The 14,553-nt window shown below is 42.9% G+C and overlaps 1 protein-coding gene across 9 annotated transcripts in view; it reads left to right on the top strand.

Annotated features, from left to right (window-relative positions):
• The window catches only part of foxp1b (forkhead box P1b), a 402,937-nt gene that overhangs the window by 354,892 nt on the left and 33,492 nt on the right, over positions 1 to 14,553 (top strand). For all 9 annotated transcript variants that reach the window (XM_060919243.1, XM_060919242.1, XM_060919241.1 and 6 more), the window contains one exon: positions 9,600 to 9,707. In XM_060919243.1, the coding sequence (XP_060775226.1) occupies positions 9,600 to 9,707 (108 nt within the window). The remainder of the gene's footprint in view (positions 1 to 9,599; positions 9,708 to 14,553) is intronic.

The raw sequence follows: 14,553 nt of genomic DNA, 5'->3' as shown, positions 1-14,553 counted from the left end.
TCCTGTGCTCACTCTCTCACCGTTTCTCTCCTGTGAGCTCCATTCAGAGACGGCGTGAACGAAAAGTCATTATCACGCTAAAACATGTGAGGCAAATTAGAGAACAGTATTAATAGCTCTGTGCTTTGATGATGCGTCGCGTATTGTTTGTTTGCGTAGAACGACACAATAACACGCTTCAGTTATTCCGTCTGCTTTCACTTCAGACGGCTAGACTGATTTTTTTTTTTTTTTTTTAAATTTCGGTCCTTTACACCTTGGCTGAGGCCAGGACAGGTTTAGCTCAGATGATTTGTAAAGCCCTGTTCACAAATCGAAAAATATATCCTCTTCTTCATCAATGTGCTTTTGACTCTTTATTATTATTATTTTTTTTTCTCACGAGTCCTTTTTGTCATGCAACAGCCAGCAGACACTGAGTTGATGGACCTGCTCCCTCCAGCCTTGCCGGATCGTTTTCCTCTCGGCCCGTTAAGTACCATGTAGTTAGGTTCGTGTGTCATATAAAAATCTGGCCAGTCACTGCGACGCCTGCAACTAAAACCTTAAGTGCATCCACAGGCGTCGTTCGCTTGCTTTTCACTTCCGTCTTAAAGGAAAGGAGAAGAAATCCAATCGCTCAGCGCACGTTTTAGACGCGGCCCGCTCCTGCTTTTAGCAGCCTCGCTGCTCTCCCAGTGGTGCCAGCCGTGGAGACGAGGCACTCACACACACCCAAATATGATAAAAGCCTTCAACGTGTCAGTCCATCTGACCCATCAGCACTCCGAGAAGGGGCCAACAGCTGCATGAACCTGCACCAACCTACGCTGAGATACTTATTTAGGAAGCGAGAGGTTGGGGGAAGGAGTTCAAGAGGACATCCCGACAAGGATTTTCTTGAGAAAAGAGACAAAAAGTGTTGCCCTTGTTGTTCTACTTCCTTTCCTTCCCAGCATGCATCAGGAAGGGGATGCTCAGGGGACACGCAGCTCAGCAAATTTGTTAAAGAGATAAATAATCAGATACGGGTCCCCTTTTCCCCACCGTCTCTCCCCTTTAATTGATCTTCCACTCTGAAAATGATAATTAAATCATTTCAGGGGCGAGTCTTAGTGAGAATTGAGTCGGGGGTTGGGGGAATTGGATAAGGGCTCACCAGGGTTTGTGGGATATTTTTCCCCCGAAAGAAAAAAAAAATACAAATTGCGCTTTGACTTAAAGCAATTTTTGTGGCTACCGCCTCATCGAGGCGAAGCGAGGCAGGAGCCACTACGTCATCGTGCCGTAAGAACGAGTGTAACATAAGCGCACTGCGCATGCAGGTGTTCCGATTTAAATGGCCGCTGAGCGTATACAATTCGGTTCACCATTCGAAATAAATGACTAAAGAAATCGCTTTCAGACACGTTTATGCTTATTACCGAGGGGAAAGTGCGTTCCTATTTTAAAATATACTCCAGGTTGTCCCCCTTTTCCTCTCCGCCTTCGGCCAGTGGTCCCATGTGTGATGTCGATGTGACGCGCTTCCGAGTTGTTACAGGAAGTTGTCGAAAAGAGTATTGAGACCACTGAGCTCTAGCGCCGGGCCTTTTCCGGGAAATAAGAGTTTGGGTCAAGGCGACAGCGTGTGTACGTCAGACTCGGTTCGGAGGGTTCAGTTTCGAAAACCGTAAGTGGTAAGAGTAGAATAATATAAAGTACAGACACGTGGTGTATTTTACTTCTGTGATTTTTAAATCATTCATTTTTGGATTACGCTTCATTTTCGTGGCTACTGCCTCATAAAATAATATATAGTATTGGAGAACAATTTTATTTATAAGCAGTAGCCACATGGGCCCATAGGGTACCTTTTTTTTATTATTTATTTTCATTATTTTTTTAAAAACCTCGCTACCAGGCGAGGTTTGTTTTGCCTGCCAAACGCACTTGTTTAATTTTTTTTTCTTTACAAATCATAGATAGCGAGAGCTTTGCCCTACTGAATCACAATGATGTCATGTGACATGGCAACATTAGGGTGGTCCCCCAATTTTTTTTTTTTTTAGGATTTTGTTACGACCGCCTTACCTTTTTTTTTTTTACATTGCCTAAAAGAAGTTATTGTGCGAAATTTGGTTAAGATTGAACAATGTTCAGAGGTGCCACAAAGCCATTAAAGTTTTCACTCAAGACACAATATAAAATAATGTGGCTTATTAAAGTGCCATTCCACCATTGGATGTATTCTTTGGCATAAAATACAATATATTTTGACAACATGTATAAACGGTATCACTAGACAGAGAAATCTTTTAGCTTCAAAATGATATATCAAACATAATTTTTTGACAACGACAAGCATATTAATTTTGCGACCAAAATCACCTACCCTTTTAATGTCCACGCATCATGTCATCGGCAGGTTCCCCTTCTTGTGTACCGTGTGACGTGGCACATATTATCAGCAATGGCGGATAGAACGCGATAAAAATAATACCAATAAATCTAGCTAATACCAATAAATCTAGCTAACTGAAAGATTAACTCAAAATTTTTCGCAATTTTTTTGGCCCCCATATACGAGGAGAAATGACTCTCTCACTTTGGGGGTTTCCTGGTCTAAAAATAGACCGACACGTGGTACACAAGAAGGGGAACCTGCCGATGACATCACGCGCGGAAATTAAAAGGGTAGGTGACTTTGGTCGCAAAATTAATATACTTGTCGTTGTTAAAAAATTATGTTTGATATCATTTTGAAGCTAAAATATTTCTCTGTCTAGTCATGTTGTCATAAAATATATTGTATTTTATGCCAAAGAATACATCCAATGGTGGAATGGCACTTTAACTGTTTCATATTAATACAAACAACGCAGTAATATAACTTCCTGTGTTCAAAGTAACAATAGCTATTACTTGTCTGTGATTTTCTAAACCCTTCGGTATTCTGGTATCTTGTGGGGATAAAAGAACACACTAAGGACTTCCCGAGCAGAAGGAAGCTTTCTCCCAGACAGTTCCTTGGAAGTGGGACCAATTAACCAAACGTAATTGTCCTTTCTGGTTTTGTGCTTTGCACCACCGGTACTACTTGTATTACTGTTGCTAGCCGTCTGAAAAACATAGAAAGAAAAACATTCACAACTTCATCAGCATATTACGATCAGTGCTTATTGTTTAAGAAGCCCTTAGTGCATGAAAGTTAACCTTCTATCAGTCTATAAACTCTTCCTGCCTCTTCTTTTTCATAGAAGTGGCATGTTCCCTCTAGAACTGCGACTTTTTGGGGGTTTGAGATCTTCTCTGCAACAGTCTACGCACCAACTAATGTTAATGGCTTAACCCGATTTGCAACCTCGTGTGGCACCTCTAAATATTAACCAATTTTTCTGAAATTTTGCTTGTTGCCTTCTTTTAGCCTATGTAAAAAAATGGTAGGGTGGTCGGAATGTTTTGGTAAAAAAAATTGTTCCCATACATTTCGGGACCACCCTAGGCAACATTTTCTATCCTAAGCCGACAGACATTTATGTATCCTTGAATTTCGCTTTAGTTGGAAGCAGCGTGTTTAACCTCTGGGTGTGTTTGACCACAGCTTAAGGGTATTGTCTCAAGTCTGCTTCACTTCACCGGGTTTCTCTTTGACCCACCATGTAAGCAGTAAGCAGACGACGTGATTTGCCACGCTGAAGTTAAAAGATCATTAGAGGCCGTGTCTTTCTGTGCCCGAGGCTGCTTGACTGTAATAGACCTGCCTGAAGACAAGTCACATTTAACACAGCTGAAGCACCGCAAAGGCTGCTTTTAGACTACCGGACTGAAATAGGGTCGTCACTGTGAGGACCCTCCCCTCATCCCAAAATTTCCCTGTCCCCTATTACCCCTAATGTTCGGCTCTTTAAAATGTGCCGTTCGCCACAATTTAGTTACTTAAAGCGAGTCACTTTTGTCATCATTTGCCTCTTTCAAGTCCTCAAGCACTCCACTGTTCAATATCGTTTTAATACTAAATTAAGCAACATGCGAGGGAGAATTAAAAATGAGGATGTCTTTAAATTAAAAATCGCCTCGATGTTCGCCAGACGGACTTTCCGCCGGTCCTTGTTAAAAAGTCATTAGAATATTTCTCGCCCTGTCTATTTATTAGCCACATCAAAACACTGGGCTTAATGTGCATGCATAATTCAGCGTTGAATTAAAAATAAGATATTTCTGATTTGTGGGAAGGAAAAGAAGCATGCTGAATATATTCCTAAACAGTTCACTTTTTGCTAATTGTTGCTTTGTTAAAGCAGATACACAGAACCTTTGTTTTTAAATACGTTTCTGAGTGGATAGTATCTCCATCCTTGACTCTTGTATGCTGCATAAATGGGAATTTTATATATATATATATATATATATATATATATATATATATAGAGAGAGAGAGAGAGAGAGAGAGAGAGAGAGTTAAACTTGACCGTAAAGTTGGCATTCGAGCTGAGCCTGCCAGCCCTGAGTGAGTGACGTCACAGCGGTAACCGGTTTTAAGGCCGAGGCCTTTGACAGCTATAGACCAAAGTCATATAAATAAAAATTTACGGTGAAAGTAAGAAATGCCGTTACCGACTTGCTCAACTAAGACTGATTTGACTTCAGTGATTGTGGGTTGACTCTCATTAAAACAGGCTGGGTGTTATAACTTATGCAGCATACATGTACATGCATGCATTTTCACTGATCAAACATAAAAGGCTAATTAAATAATCAGATGAACTGAGACAATCACATTCTGAAGCAAATTAAATCATCTTATACCGGTAACTTAAACACACAATACAAGTTACATGCATTAATCTAAACGCAGGGAAACAACGTGTTGTTGTTTTGTATCCAAATGAGAGTCGGCGCTTACCCGTCTGTGTTCTCACTTCTTGAAGGCCGAGCTTGTGGCCGATTGTTTTGAAACAATCTGACTTTCAGTTGTTCGTTCAGTTCTCCGTTCATTCGCTTCTTCCGTGTAGGGGAGAGATGGCAGCAATATCCAGCGGAGAAATCAGACGGCTGGTCCACTCATTCTCCATTTTCTCCGTACTGAGTACTCCGCCATTACTGCTCGGCTCAGGCAATTACTAAAACCCAGGATGGAACGTTACTGCCCGAGCGATATGTTCCGTCCCGGGTTTTACCAACAACCCTCGGCTCACTCTGGGAGAACTGGTGCAACTGAACTCACTTTCCTTTTCTTGTAGTTTTCTTTTCCTTTAATTGTTGGTCCTGCACCCTCTTTCAGTACGGGCTTATAGCCAATGCTCCTCAACAGATCAGAGGTCTCGTACAAGTCTTCAGTAAAATGTGCAGAGCAGAGGAGAGACTACTTCGTAGGTGCCCGTAAACTTCTCACAAAACGCGTCCAAATCTTCGCAGTTTGAACATTCTTGGGCCATGAATGCAACGTAAATCCACCTTCTGTAGTGTTGCTGCACCGGCCAGCAACACATCTACGTGGCATGGTGATAAATTAGCTCAAAATGGAGGATCGGAGTTGCAGTCAGCGCTGTGTTTTAGTATAGCAGAAATGGCGATCAGACCGATAGACTTCCTGCTGTGATGTCACAGATGGCTACCTGTATAAATCACTTTAATCGTAAAAATGACTATATTAGATTTATCGTTAACGCTTAAAATTATTCCTGTGCCATTCTTGAGGTCTCAAGGCATTTATAAACGAAAGCGAAGCCATGGTTCTGCATATATGCATTAACTACAAAGTTAACTCTTAAGCAAGTCACTAATTATACGAGAAAACCTGGAAACTCTCATACGAGTTGCAGCGTCGCACAGAAATAAGATTTTAATCTTGGAATTAAAGCGTTTAGTCTAAACGGATTATTAGGGGTTTATTAGTTTGGTGGAGCGAGTAATAATCTGGCTGGAGCAGGTCATCACTTTTCAATACATTTTTTTTAAAGTAGTAATGAATTGTTAAGAGGTAAAGATGGATAAAAAGAAAAGAAAGCTTGCAGGTTGTAAGGAGAAGGTGTGCGTGTTGTTTCCTAATGCTGCTGCACTGGTTAGTGAAGGGATGTGGTTTGCTGAGAGACACAAGCGTTCACTCCGAATACAGATCATGTTACACTGATGGTTCAAACAGGTGGTAAAGAAAATTCCCACTGAGCGGCTTGGTGTTACCCGACTTGCCATTTGACAGTTTTACTTTTAGTTGTGCATCAGCTTTTTGTTTACTGTTGAATTTAGCATCGTTTATGCTCATGGCAGCCAGAGGGTTATGTAACGAGCACTTTCATTTCTTTTGAAGTCAGTAAGACTAAAGAAAACCCCCACAATTTGTTAGTGAAAAAGTGCAAAATGAAAACTCGCTGACTGTTACAAAGCACCTTCATAAATGTATCTTAAAGAAAGCGTCACCATTTTTTTTTCTTTCTTTTCTTTTCAATCTGTTTGTTTTTAGGCTTAGATTCTGCTGTGTCCAGCATACTAGTCCCCGTAAACGAGTTGTTACTCCAGAAACGATAATGTATTAGAACAAGCGCGTTAAAGGTACAACCCCGATTCCAAAAAAGTTGGGACAAAGTACAAATTGTAAATAAAAACGGAATGCAATGATGTGGAAGTTTCAAAATTCCATATTTTATTCAGAATAGAACATAGATGACATATCAAATGTTTAAACTGAGAAAATGTATCATTTAAAGAGAAAACTTAGGTGATTTTAAATTTCATGACAACAACACATCTCAAAAAAGTTGGGACAAGGCCATGTTTCCCACTGTGAGACATCCCCTTTTCTCTTTACAACAGTCTGTAAACGTCTGGGGACTGAGGAGACAAGTTGCTCAAGTTTAGGGATAGGAATGTTAACCCATTCTTGTCTAATGTAGGATTCTAGTTGCTCAACTGTCTTAGGTCTTTTTTGTCGTATCTTCCGTTTTATGATGCGCCAAATGTTTTCTATGGGTGAAAGATCTGGACTGCAGGCTGGCCAGTTCAGTACCCGGACCCTTCTTCTACGCAGCCATGATGCTGTAATTGATGCAGTATGTGGTTTGGCATTGTCATGTTGGAAAATGCAAGGTCTTCCCTGAAAGAGACGTCGTCTGGATGGGAGCATATGTTGCTCTAGAACCTGGATATACCTTTCAGCATTGATGGTGTCTTTCCAGATGTGTAAGCTGCCCATGCCACACGCACTAATGCAACCCCATACCATCAGAGATGCAGGCTTCTGAACTGAGCGCTGATAACAACTCGGGTTGTCCTTCTCCTCTTTAGTTCGAATGACACGGCGTCCCTGATTTCCATAAAGAACTTCAAATTTTGATTTGTCTGACCACAGAACAGTTTTCCACTTTGCCACAGTCCATTTTAAATGAGCCTTGGCCCAGAGAAGACGTCTGCGCTTCTGGATCATGTTTAGATACGGCTTCTTCTTTGAGCTATAGAGTTTTAGCTGGCAACCCAGTATGGTTTTCCGGCCTTGACCCTTACGCACAGAGATTCTTCCAGATTCTCTGAATCTTTTGATGATATTATGCACTGTAGATGATGATATGTTCAAACTCTTTGTAATTTTACACTGTCGAACTCCTTTCTGATATTGCTCCACTATTTGTCGGCGCAGAATTAGGGGGATTGGTGATCCTCTTCCCATCTTTACTTCTGAGAGCCGCTGCCACTCCAAGATGCTCTTTTTATACCCAGTCATGTTAATGACCTATTGCCAATTGACCTAATGAGTTGCAATTTGGTCCTCCAGCTGTTCCTTTTTTGTATCTTTAACTTTTCCAGCCTCTTATTGCCCCTGTCCCAACTTTTTTGAGATGTGTTGCTGTCATGGAATTTCAAATGAGCCAATATTTGGCATGAAATTTCAAAATGTCTCACTTTTGACATTTGATATGTTGTCTATGTTCTATTGTGAATGCAATATCAGTTTTTGAGATTTGTAAATTATTGCATTCCGTTTTTATTTACAATCTGTACTTTGTCCCAACTTTTTTGGAATCGGGGTTGTAGACTGCCTTTCAGATTTTTCAACTGTAGGTCATAAAAAGAATTTTCCCCGACGCTCAGTTCTTTTTGTTTATCGGACCGAAAGTTACTGAATTCAAATCACAGCCTTCCAATTTTATGACATTTTTAAAAATAGAACCGTTAATGAATTTCGGGCCACGTGGCCCTAAATTCTCCGCTATTTTTTCCTACTTCACCATGACGCAATACAAGATACTACGTCATGCATGACGTGACGGGCTTTCCCCCCGTTCACGCAAGGCATCGTAGGATACAAATTTGAAACAGGAGAGGAAAACAGAGGACACGAATGAAACGTGAAAGACCGACTACAGGAACGGAAAGCGAGAAGAAAAGATGTGTTATATATGAAGGAAAGGAAACGCAGGACCAAACTAATAAATATCGGCGGTCAGCGAGCACCTCGGTGTGGGCGACAGAATGACGGAACTGTCAGTGCACAGTCAAAGGTAAACCTGTAGATGGCAGCTGCCATAAAACCCAAAACGAGAAGACGACGACGAAGGTAAAGCTGCGCATGCGCATACGGACTTCCTCTGTTTGCTTGACTGCACAAAGCGAGCGACTTCATGCACATTATTTGGTCGGGAATCCTTTCAAATGAAATAATTTCCCAGCCACAGAATGGCCTGGTTTTTTTTTTTTAAAGATATTACAGAAATAAGCATGTATCACAATGACCAAATTTCAGAGGGAACGAAATGTCGCCGATTTTCTGAAATCGAAAGGCCGTCTAGCTTTAATCTAGATTTACAAGTAAGTAAGAATTTACAAGAACCATATTTTTCATGGAACATGAATTCGCATCTGTTCACCAATCAGATTCAAGAATTCGCCAGTGTTGCGGTGTGACATTGTTAAAGCTAGTTTAAGTTAAAACCATTTCATGCCCTTGCCTCCAGAAGTCCTCGCAAACGTGATGCATATGGGCAAAAAAAGCAAACGTCAGGGCTAGAGGAAAATTAGAGTTCAAGCCTCGCTTGCACACCCAGGCTTTTGCCGTCTCTCAGCGGGCAGATAAATTGATAGCAGGTGGAGTGTGTTTACTGTTTGTACTCAGTGGGCGCTGGCCAGCTGGAATGGGAAGCTTCCTGTTGTGGGAAAGGCAGGCTGCTCCAGGTGGATGGCGGGATCATGGTTCAGCAGTCAGAGCTGAAAGGACACGCTGTTTCTGCGAGCTCCCCGCTGGCCCCATCAAGTCACGCTACCATGTGCATCAGCAGAGAGCCAGAATTAGCTATCGATTGGCCGGCACTGGACTAATCGGAGTGTCTGATAGGCTGCAGGAAGCATCTGGTCAGAAAGCCAAGATCACACGTCGTCGCTGATCAAACGCTTGCCCTGGAGGTCCGACTCCGTCGGTATATTATCGAAGCCCAGCTTTTACCCAGAAAGTTGTTTCATGCAGTGTATGAGCATTAAGACGTGCGTGTTAAAGCGAGGGTAAATGTTACTAGAAGTGATGTCACGGTACAGTCGATAGATTTACTTGATTGATTGATCACAAGCTGGGAAATCGTGACGTTACGTCAGACATACGGGGGGAGAAAAAAATAATCTGTGTTATTGATATTAATGTGTTTGTCTTTCGACAGCTCAGCGCTGGATGAACACACACACCACAGTCACCCTCTGTACGCACACGGCGTGTGTAAATGGCCGGGATGTGAAGCGGTGTTCGATGACTTCCACTCTTTTCTCAAGTAAGAAAACCATGAACCCACACACACACAACTCTTTAAACTCGTGAAGGTGAACACAGCCGTATCACTCGCTACGACGCCGTGCGCTTTAGCAGCGTCTCTCCTTGTTCCCGTGCTCCCACTTTCATTTAGCCATTCAGCCACGTTACAGGTGGACGCGCCGTGTGTGTGAGAGAGAGAGAGAGAGAGAGAGAGTGATAAGTGCTGTTCCCATGGTGATTTCTGCCACTTTGTCCCAAACAAACACAAAAGGCGTGTTTATCAGCAGCAGGCTGCACTACAAGAGCGCCGTAGGTTTGCCCTTGTCTCTTCTCTGCGGACAGAGATAGCGGCCCTCGCTTTCCTTCTTCCACTCACCGCCGCCTTTGTAGATTTTATTTATTTATTTATTTTTATTTTTACACTTACGACCGATTGTTGCAGCGAGACAAGATCACACTCACTCTGTAAGTGAATGTAAGAATTGTGTACACAGATTTCGGCAGAACAAAGCAAGTCGACGCCGATTACAGCGGCAGCCTGTCAGCCCACGAATCCCACAGCTTAGCAGCTCAAGCCCGAGCACGCCGATGATACAAACGTATGCAGCAGCTCTGTCTTTTGCCCTTACCGTACATTAGGCGCTGATACCGAGCCCATTCGCTCCAGGCATGTCATGTGACACACTGAAAGTTCTGGCTATGTTACTAGGTGCAGCAAGTTGTTTCGTTTATCGGGGGAGGGGGTGTTTATTACCCTCTTACTCCCATAATCTCTGCAGTCTTGTGAGTGTGTGTAATCCAACAGGCAGCACGTAATTTGTGATTGTGTTTCGAGCAACATTAAAAGAAAGAAAGAAAGAAAGAAAGAAAGAAAGAAAGCACAACTTTATTCATTACACACTTGTGAAATTTCCTCTCTGCATTTAACCCATCTGAAGCAGTGAACACGCACACACACACCCAGAGCAGTGGGTAGCAATGCTAACAGCGCCCGGGGAGCAGTTGGGAGTTCGGTGCCTCGCTCAAGGGCACCTCAGCCCAAGGACATCCCATATTAACCTAACCGCGTGTCTTTGGACTGTGGGAGCACCCGGAGGAAACCCAAGCAGAAACTCCGCACCCTCGCCGGCCACTGGGTTCGAACCCAGAACCTTCTTGCTGTGAGGCGACTGTGCTAACCACAGGGTTTCCCATACATAGACCATTGTGTGGCACAGCGCCACACAGTGGATTCCTATCGCCACACAATCAGACTCGCGATTTTGAAAAAAAAAAAAATTCCGTCGCGTATCAGAGAGAGTGAGAGAGAGAGAGACGGAGAGGCATGTACACAGGCCTGCCGGTGCGCATATACCCAGACTGCAAGTAGGCCTGTTAAGCTAATTAAAAATAACGCAGCCTTCCCGATTCGCCTTCCAACCCCTTATTTCAAAAGGTAGCCTACGTCGTGCTCATGACGAGCTTTATCATAGCCTTCTTGGCTTCATGAAACGGACATCCCTGAGTCAGGCTATAAACCAATTTTGATGCATACAGTAGTTATGATATTTTATTTTATTATTATTTTGTTGTTACATTATACTATTTATTTCATTTTAGTATTGGTTGAGGTAAGTGTTGAGTTCAATATTTAAAATAAAAACCTCCAGCTTGTTTTTTGCAATTTATTCCTTGAATGTCAACTAAAGAATGATTGAAAGATTGCCACCAAAAAGGCAAAAAACTAAACTTTAACTTCAATTTTGGTGAGTGATTTTCATAAATTTAAAAGACAGGTTTTCCACCAACATCAAGCCCAGCAAGCTAATGGCCTGCCCTGTAATGTAAAGTTGGGTCGAGGAATGAAACCAGGCAGGGTTCTGATAAAAATTGTTTTAGCTGTCTTCTCTTAAAGAACTTAAAAGAATTTAGATTGAACTGAATAATCTCAAATGCTTCTTGTCGCTTTAAAATAGTCCCAGCAGGTGACTCTGAAGAAAAATACTGTGTGTTTGAACACCGCCCGCTGTAAACACTTTGCATACACCCCAGTGACCGACCGCCCCGACACCACCACGCACGATTCCCTCATCGGCACAGCGGAGCACCACAAATTGCTACCTGGTCTGTGGGAAACACTGAACCACCGTGCCGTCCAGAGTCAGATCGTTCATAGCTTCATTAAGTCACAATGAAGGTCACGGAGCAAAAAGACGCACAGAGAGGCGCAAGGCCATGGCTGCTGCTCTCCTCTTCCTTTTCCAGTCCCCCCCCCCCTTTCTGCATTTCACTTCACGTTTCAGAGTCAGATCGCTTGCCACTAAGTAAAGCTCCTTCAAAAGAGCTGTTTAAAACGACGCAAGCATTTCTCAAGCTCGCGTTACAGACAGCGCCGCAATCTTCCTCCTCCGTCTTCGGCTGGCCTGCAGAAGAAAGTGTTAACGCGCTGTTTCAGGCAGTAAGCATAAAGGAACGTGTGCTTTTCCCACTTCACAGAGCAAATATCTAAACAGGAAAGTGAGCGCCTGTTTCTCATATATTACAGCAGGCTTTGGAGCGTCCTGCTTAATCCATCCCTCCTTCTCCCCCCCCCCCCCCCCCCCCCCCCCTCCGTGGCTTAGTTCATAGCGTCATCATTTGTTTACAAAAATGAGTGGAATTAGCATCTGAGAGCTTTGGCAAAGGAAAGAAAAAATTCCCTCTCCTTAAAAAGGACCCAAGTGCACTCGGCAGTGTTTTCACAAGTGTTTTTATCATGGCAACATCTTGTTTACTTTACTCGCTTGCCCTAAACTGCTTGGAACATGTTAAGAAAACACTTGTAGAGGCACCACAAAAGCTGTCTTTGTTTAAGCGAGGCAGGGTGAAGGTTCAGCCGGCATAGAGGAGGTGTTAGCGCTTGACGCCGGTAAACGTTACCACATGCACCTCCTCCAGTCTGCCGCTCGACAGCCCAGAAGAATTGCAAATAAAACGCTAAAAGATGAGCACCACATCAGGTCAGACGATAAGAGGCACTGAAAAGTTTCTTTGACCCGAGAGGGAGGGAAGGAGGGAGGGAGGGAGCGAGGAGCGCAAAGGCAAGAAGCATGTAGTCAGCAGAACCCGTGTATCCGAGCGCAATGAAAAAGACGCGGCGCACTAACAGCGAGCAGACCTCGGCAGCCCGTGCCAACAGCAACAACCAGCATTCGGGCCAAGGTGTTGTTTTAAACCCGGAGGTTATTTATTCTGTCTGTAAAAGACAACACTGCATACCTGGTTGCGCTGTCACAATAAAGAAAATAAATGAAAAGACTCATTCCTGTTTGGGAGACGAGGGCTTGGAGGGAGAGGTGGGCTGCACGTTTGGGGAAGCAGTTTCACATGAGCAAGGCATTCTGGACTTTCGCAACATTTCGAGTCTCGTACTTCGCCAAACTTCTTTGGTGTGGGTAAACAGGCCGAGACCGGGATCCTTTCTATCTGTATCAGTTCTGATCCTTGGAATATTCCAGCAAACCTCCAAGTTGCGTATGAATTCAAGTGATCGGTGCATCAGTTGCCCCCGAAAAATGAAAAGTTCCTCCGATCATGATGCATTTTTGTTTTTATGTTCCTTTTGGTAAGAAAACACACTGGGTGAAATATTTTGACAAAATTCAAAAGTTTAATGGTGGCACCAGGAGCTCAAAGTTATGGAAAAAGCTGCTATTTTATGACTTTTATGACAAAATTTCGATCACTTTTCATGAAACATTATGGCACCTTACAGAGTATACCAAATATCTTGGATACACATTTTTAGTGCATATTCTAAATATATTATCAAGCACAGTTTGAGTTTTAGCTGTTCATTGAATCATTGTTCAACTACTTTTAAACAATACAAATGTATTATGAATCACATTAATGCTTCTCAATCACAGGTGCAGATAGAGGGGGGGATGGGTGGGATTCGTCCCACCCAGATTTAAATTCACCTCGTTCGGTCCCCCCCACTTATAGGGAGGAAAAAACGTCTATGCTGTCTTTCTTTGCATAAGGCAAACCTCACGGAAAAATCAAAAGACTAATTACCATTCGGTTTATTGAGGTGCACAGCAGTGTATACGTAGTTGCAACAACTCACATAAAACAAAACAAAGACTGATATTCGGCTGGTTGAGCTGCGCAGACTGCACAGGTTGCGAGCTCGAGCTTGGTTGCTATGGTTACCCACAACAAGTTTGACAGGCATATCGGGGACAGCTCCTAGTTCAGGACCCCAACACGGCATGATGAAGGGTGCCAAACCGAAAAGGCAGAAAACAATTGCGTCGTTTTTTCAAAAAACAACGACTGTAAGTAAACTGTGCCTTACTTTATCATATCACCTTGCAATTTTTTGATAGTCTGTTCAAAGTAATGTCGTAGTGAAAGTAAAATCGTACGGAGTAGAGATGCCTTTCTGGTAGCCTCCTTCTTTCGGTGGTAGCCTGTAGATACAGTACTCAGAAGGCAGTTTTAATGTTTAATCTGGCGTTCCCTGCCATAATTTCAGCGAGCATATTGTTTCATAAGGAAACTTTGCGAGGAGTTGTTGACTGACTGCCGCTCACGCAACACACAGGCATAGTTAGAAAGTCAGGATGCACTGGTTTACACTTTACACACACACACACACACACATAGCCCAGCCTCTCGCTATGGTTAACAGTTGGAACTTAGCGGTTTTAAAACTAGTTTTGCAATTTCTGTGCGTGATGATAATGTGTCACACATTATCGCACAACACATGTTGGGGTTGGGGTTGGTTTGCTGGCAGCTTTGTCCCCCCCAGTTCAAAAAACGTATCTGCGCCCCTGTTCTCAATCCCTTGCAAAGGTTCTTAACATGATCTCTGGGTCACAAGAAATCAATAAACG

This window comes from Neoarius graeffei, chromosome 4, assembly GCF_027579695.1.
Source record: "Neoarius graeffei isolate fNeoGra1 chromosome 4, fNeoGra1.pri, whole genome shotgun sequence".
NCBI classification, from domain to species: Eukaryota; Metazoa; Chordata; class Actinopteri; order Siluriformes; family Ariidae; genus Neoarius; species Neoarius graeffei.
The sequence above is the reverse complement of the archived record's forward strand: the minus strand, read 5'-3'. Positions and strand labels throughout refer to the sequence as shown.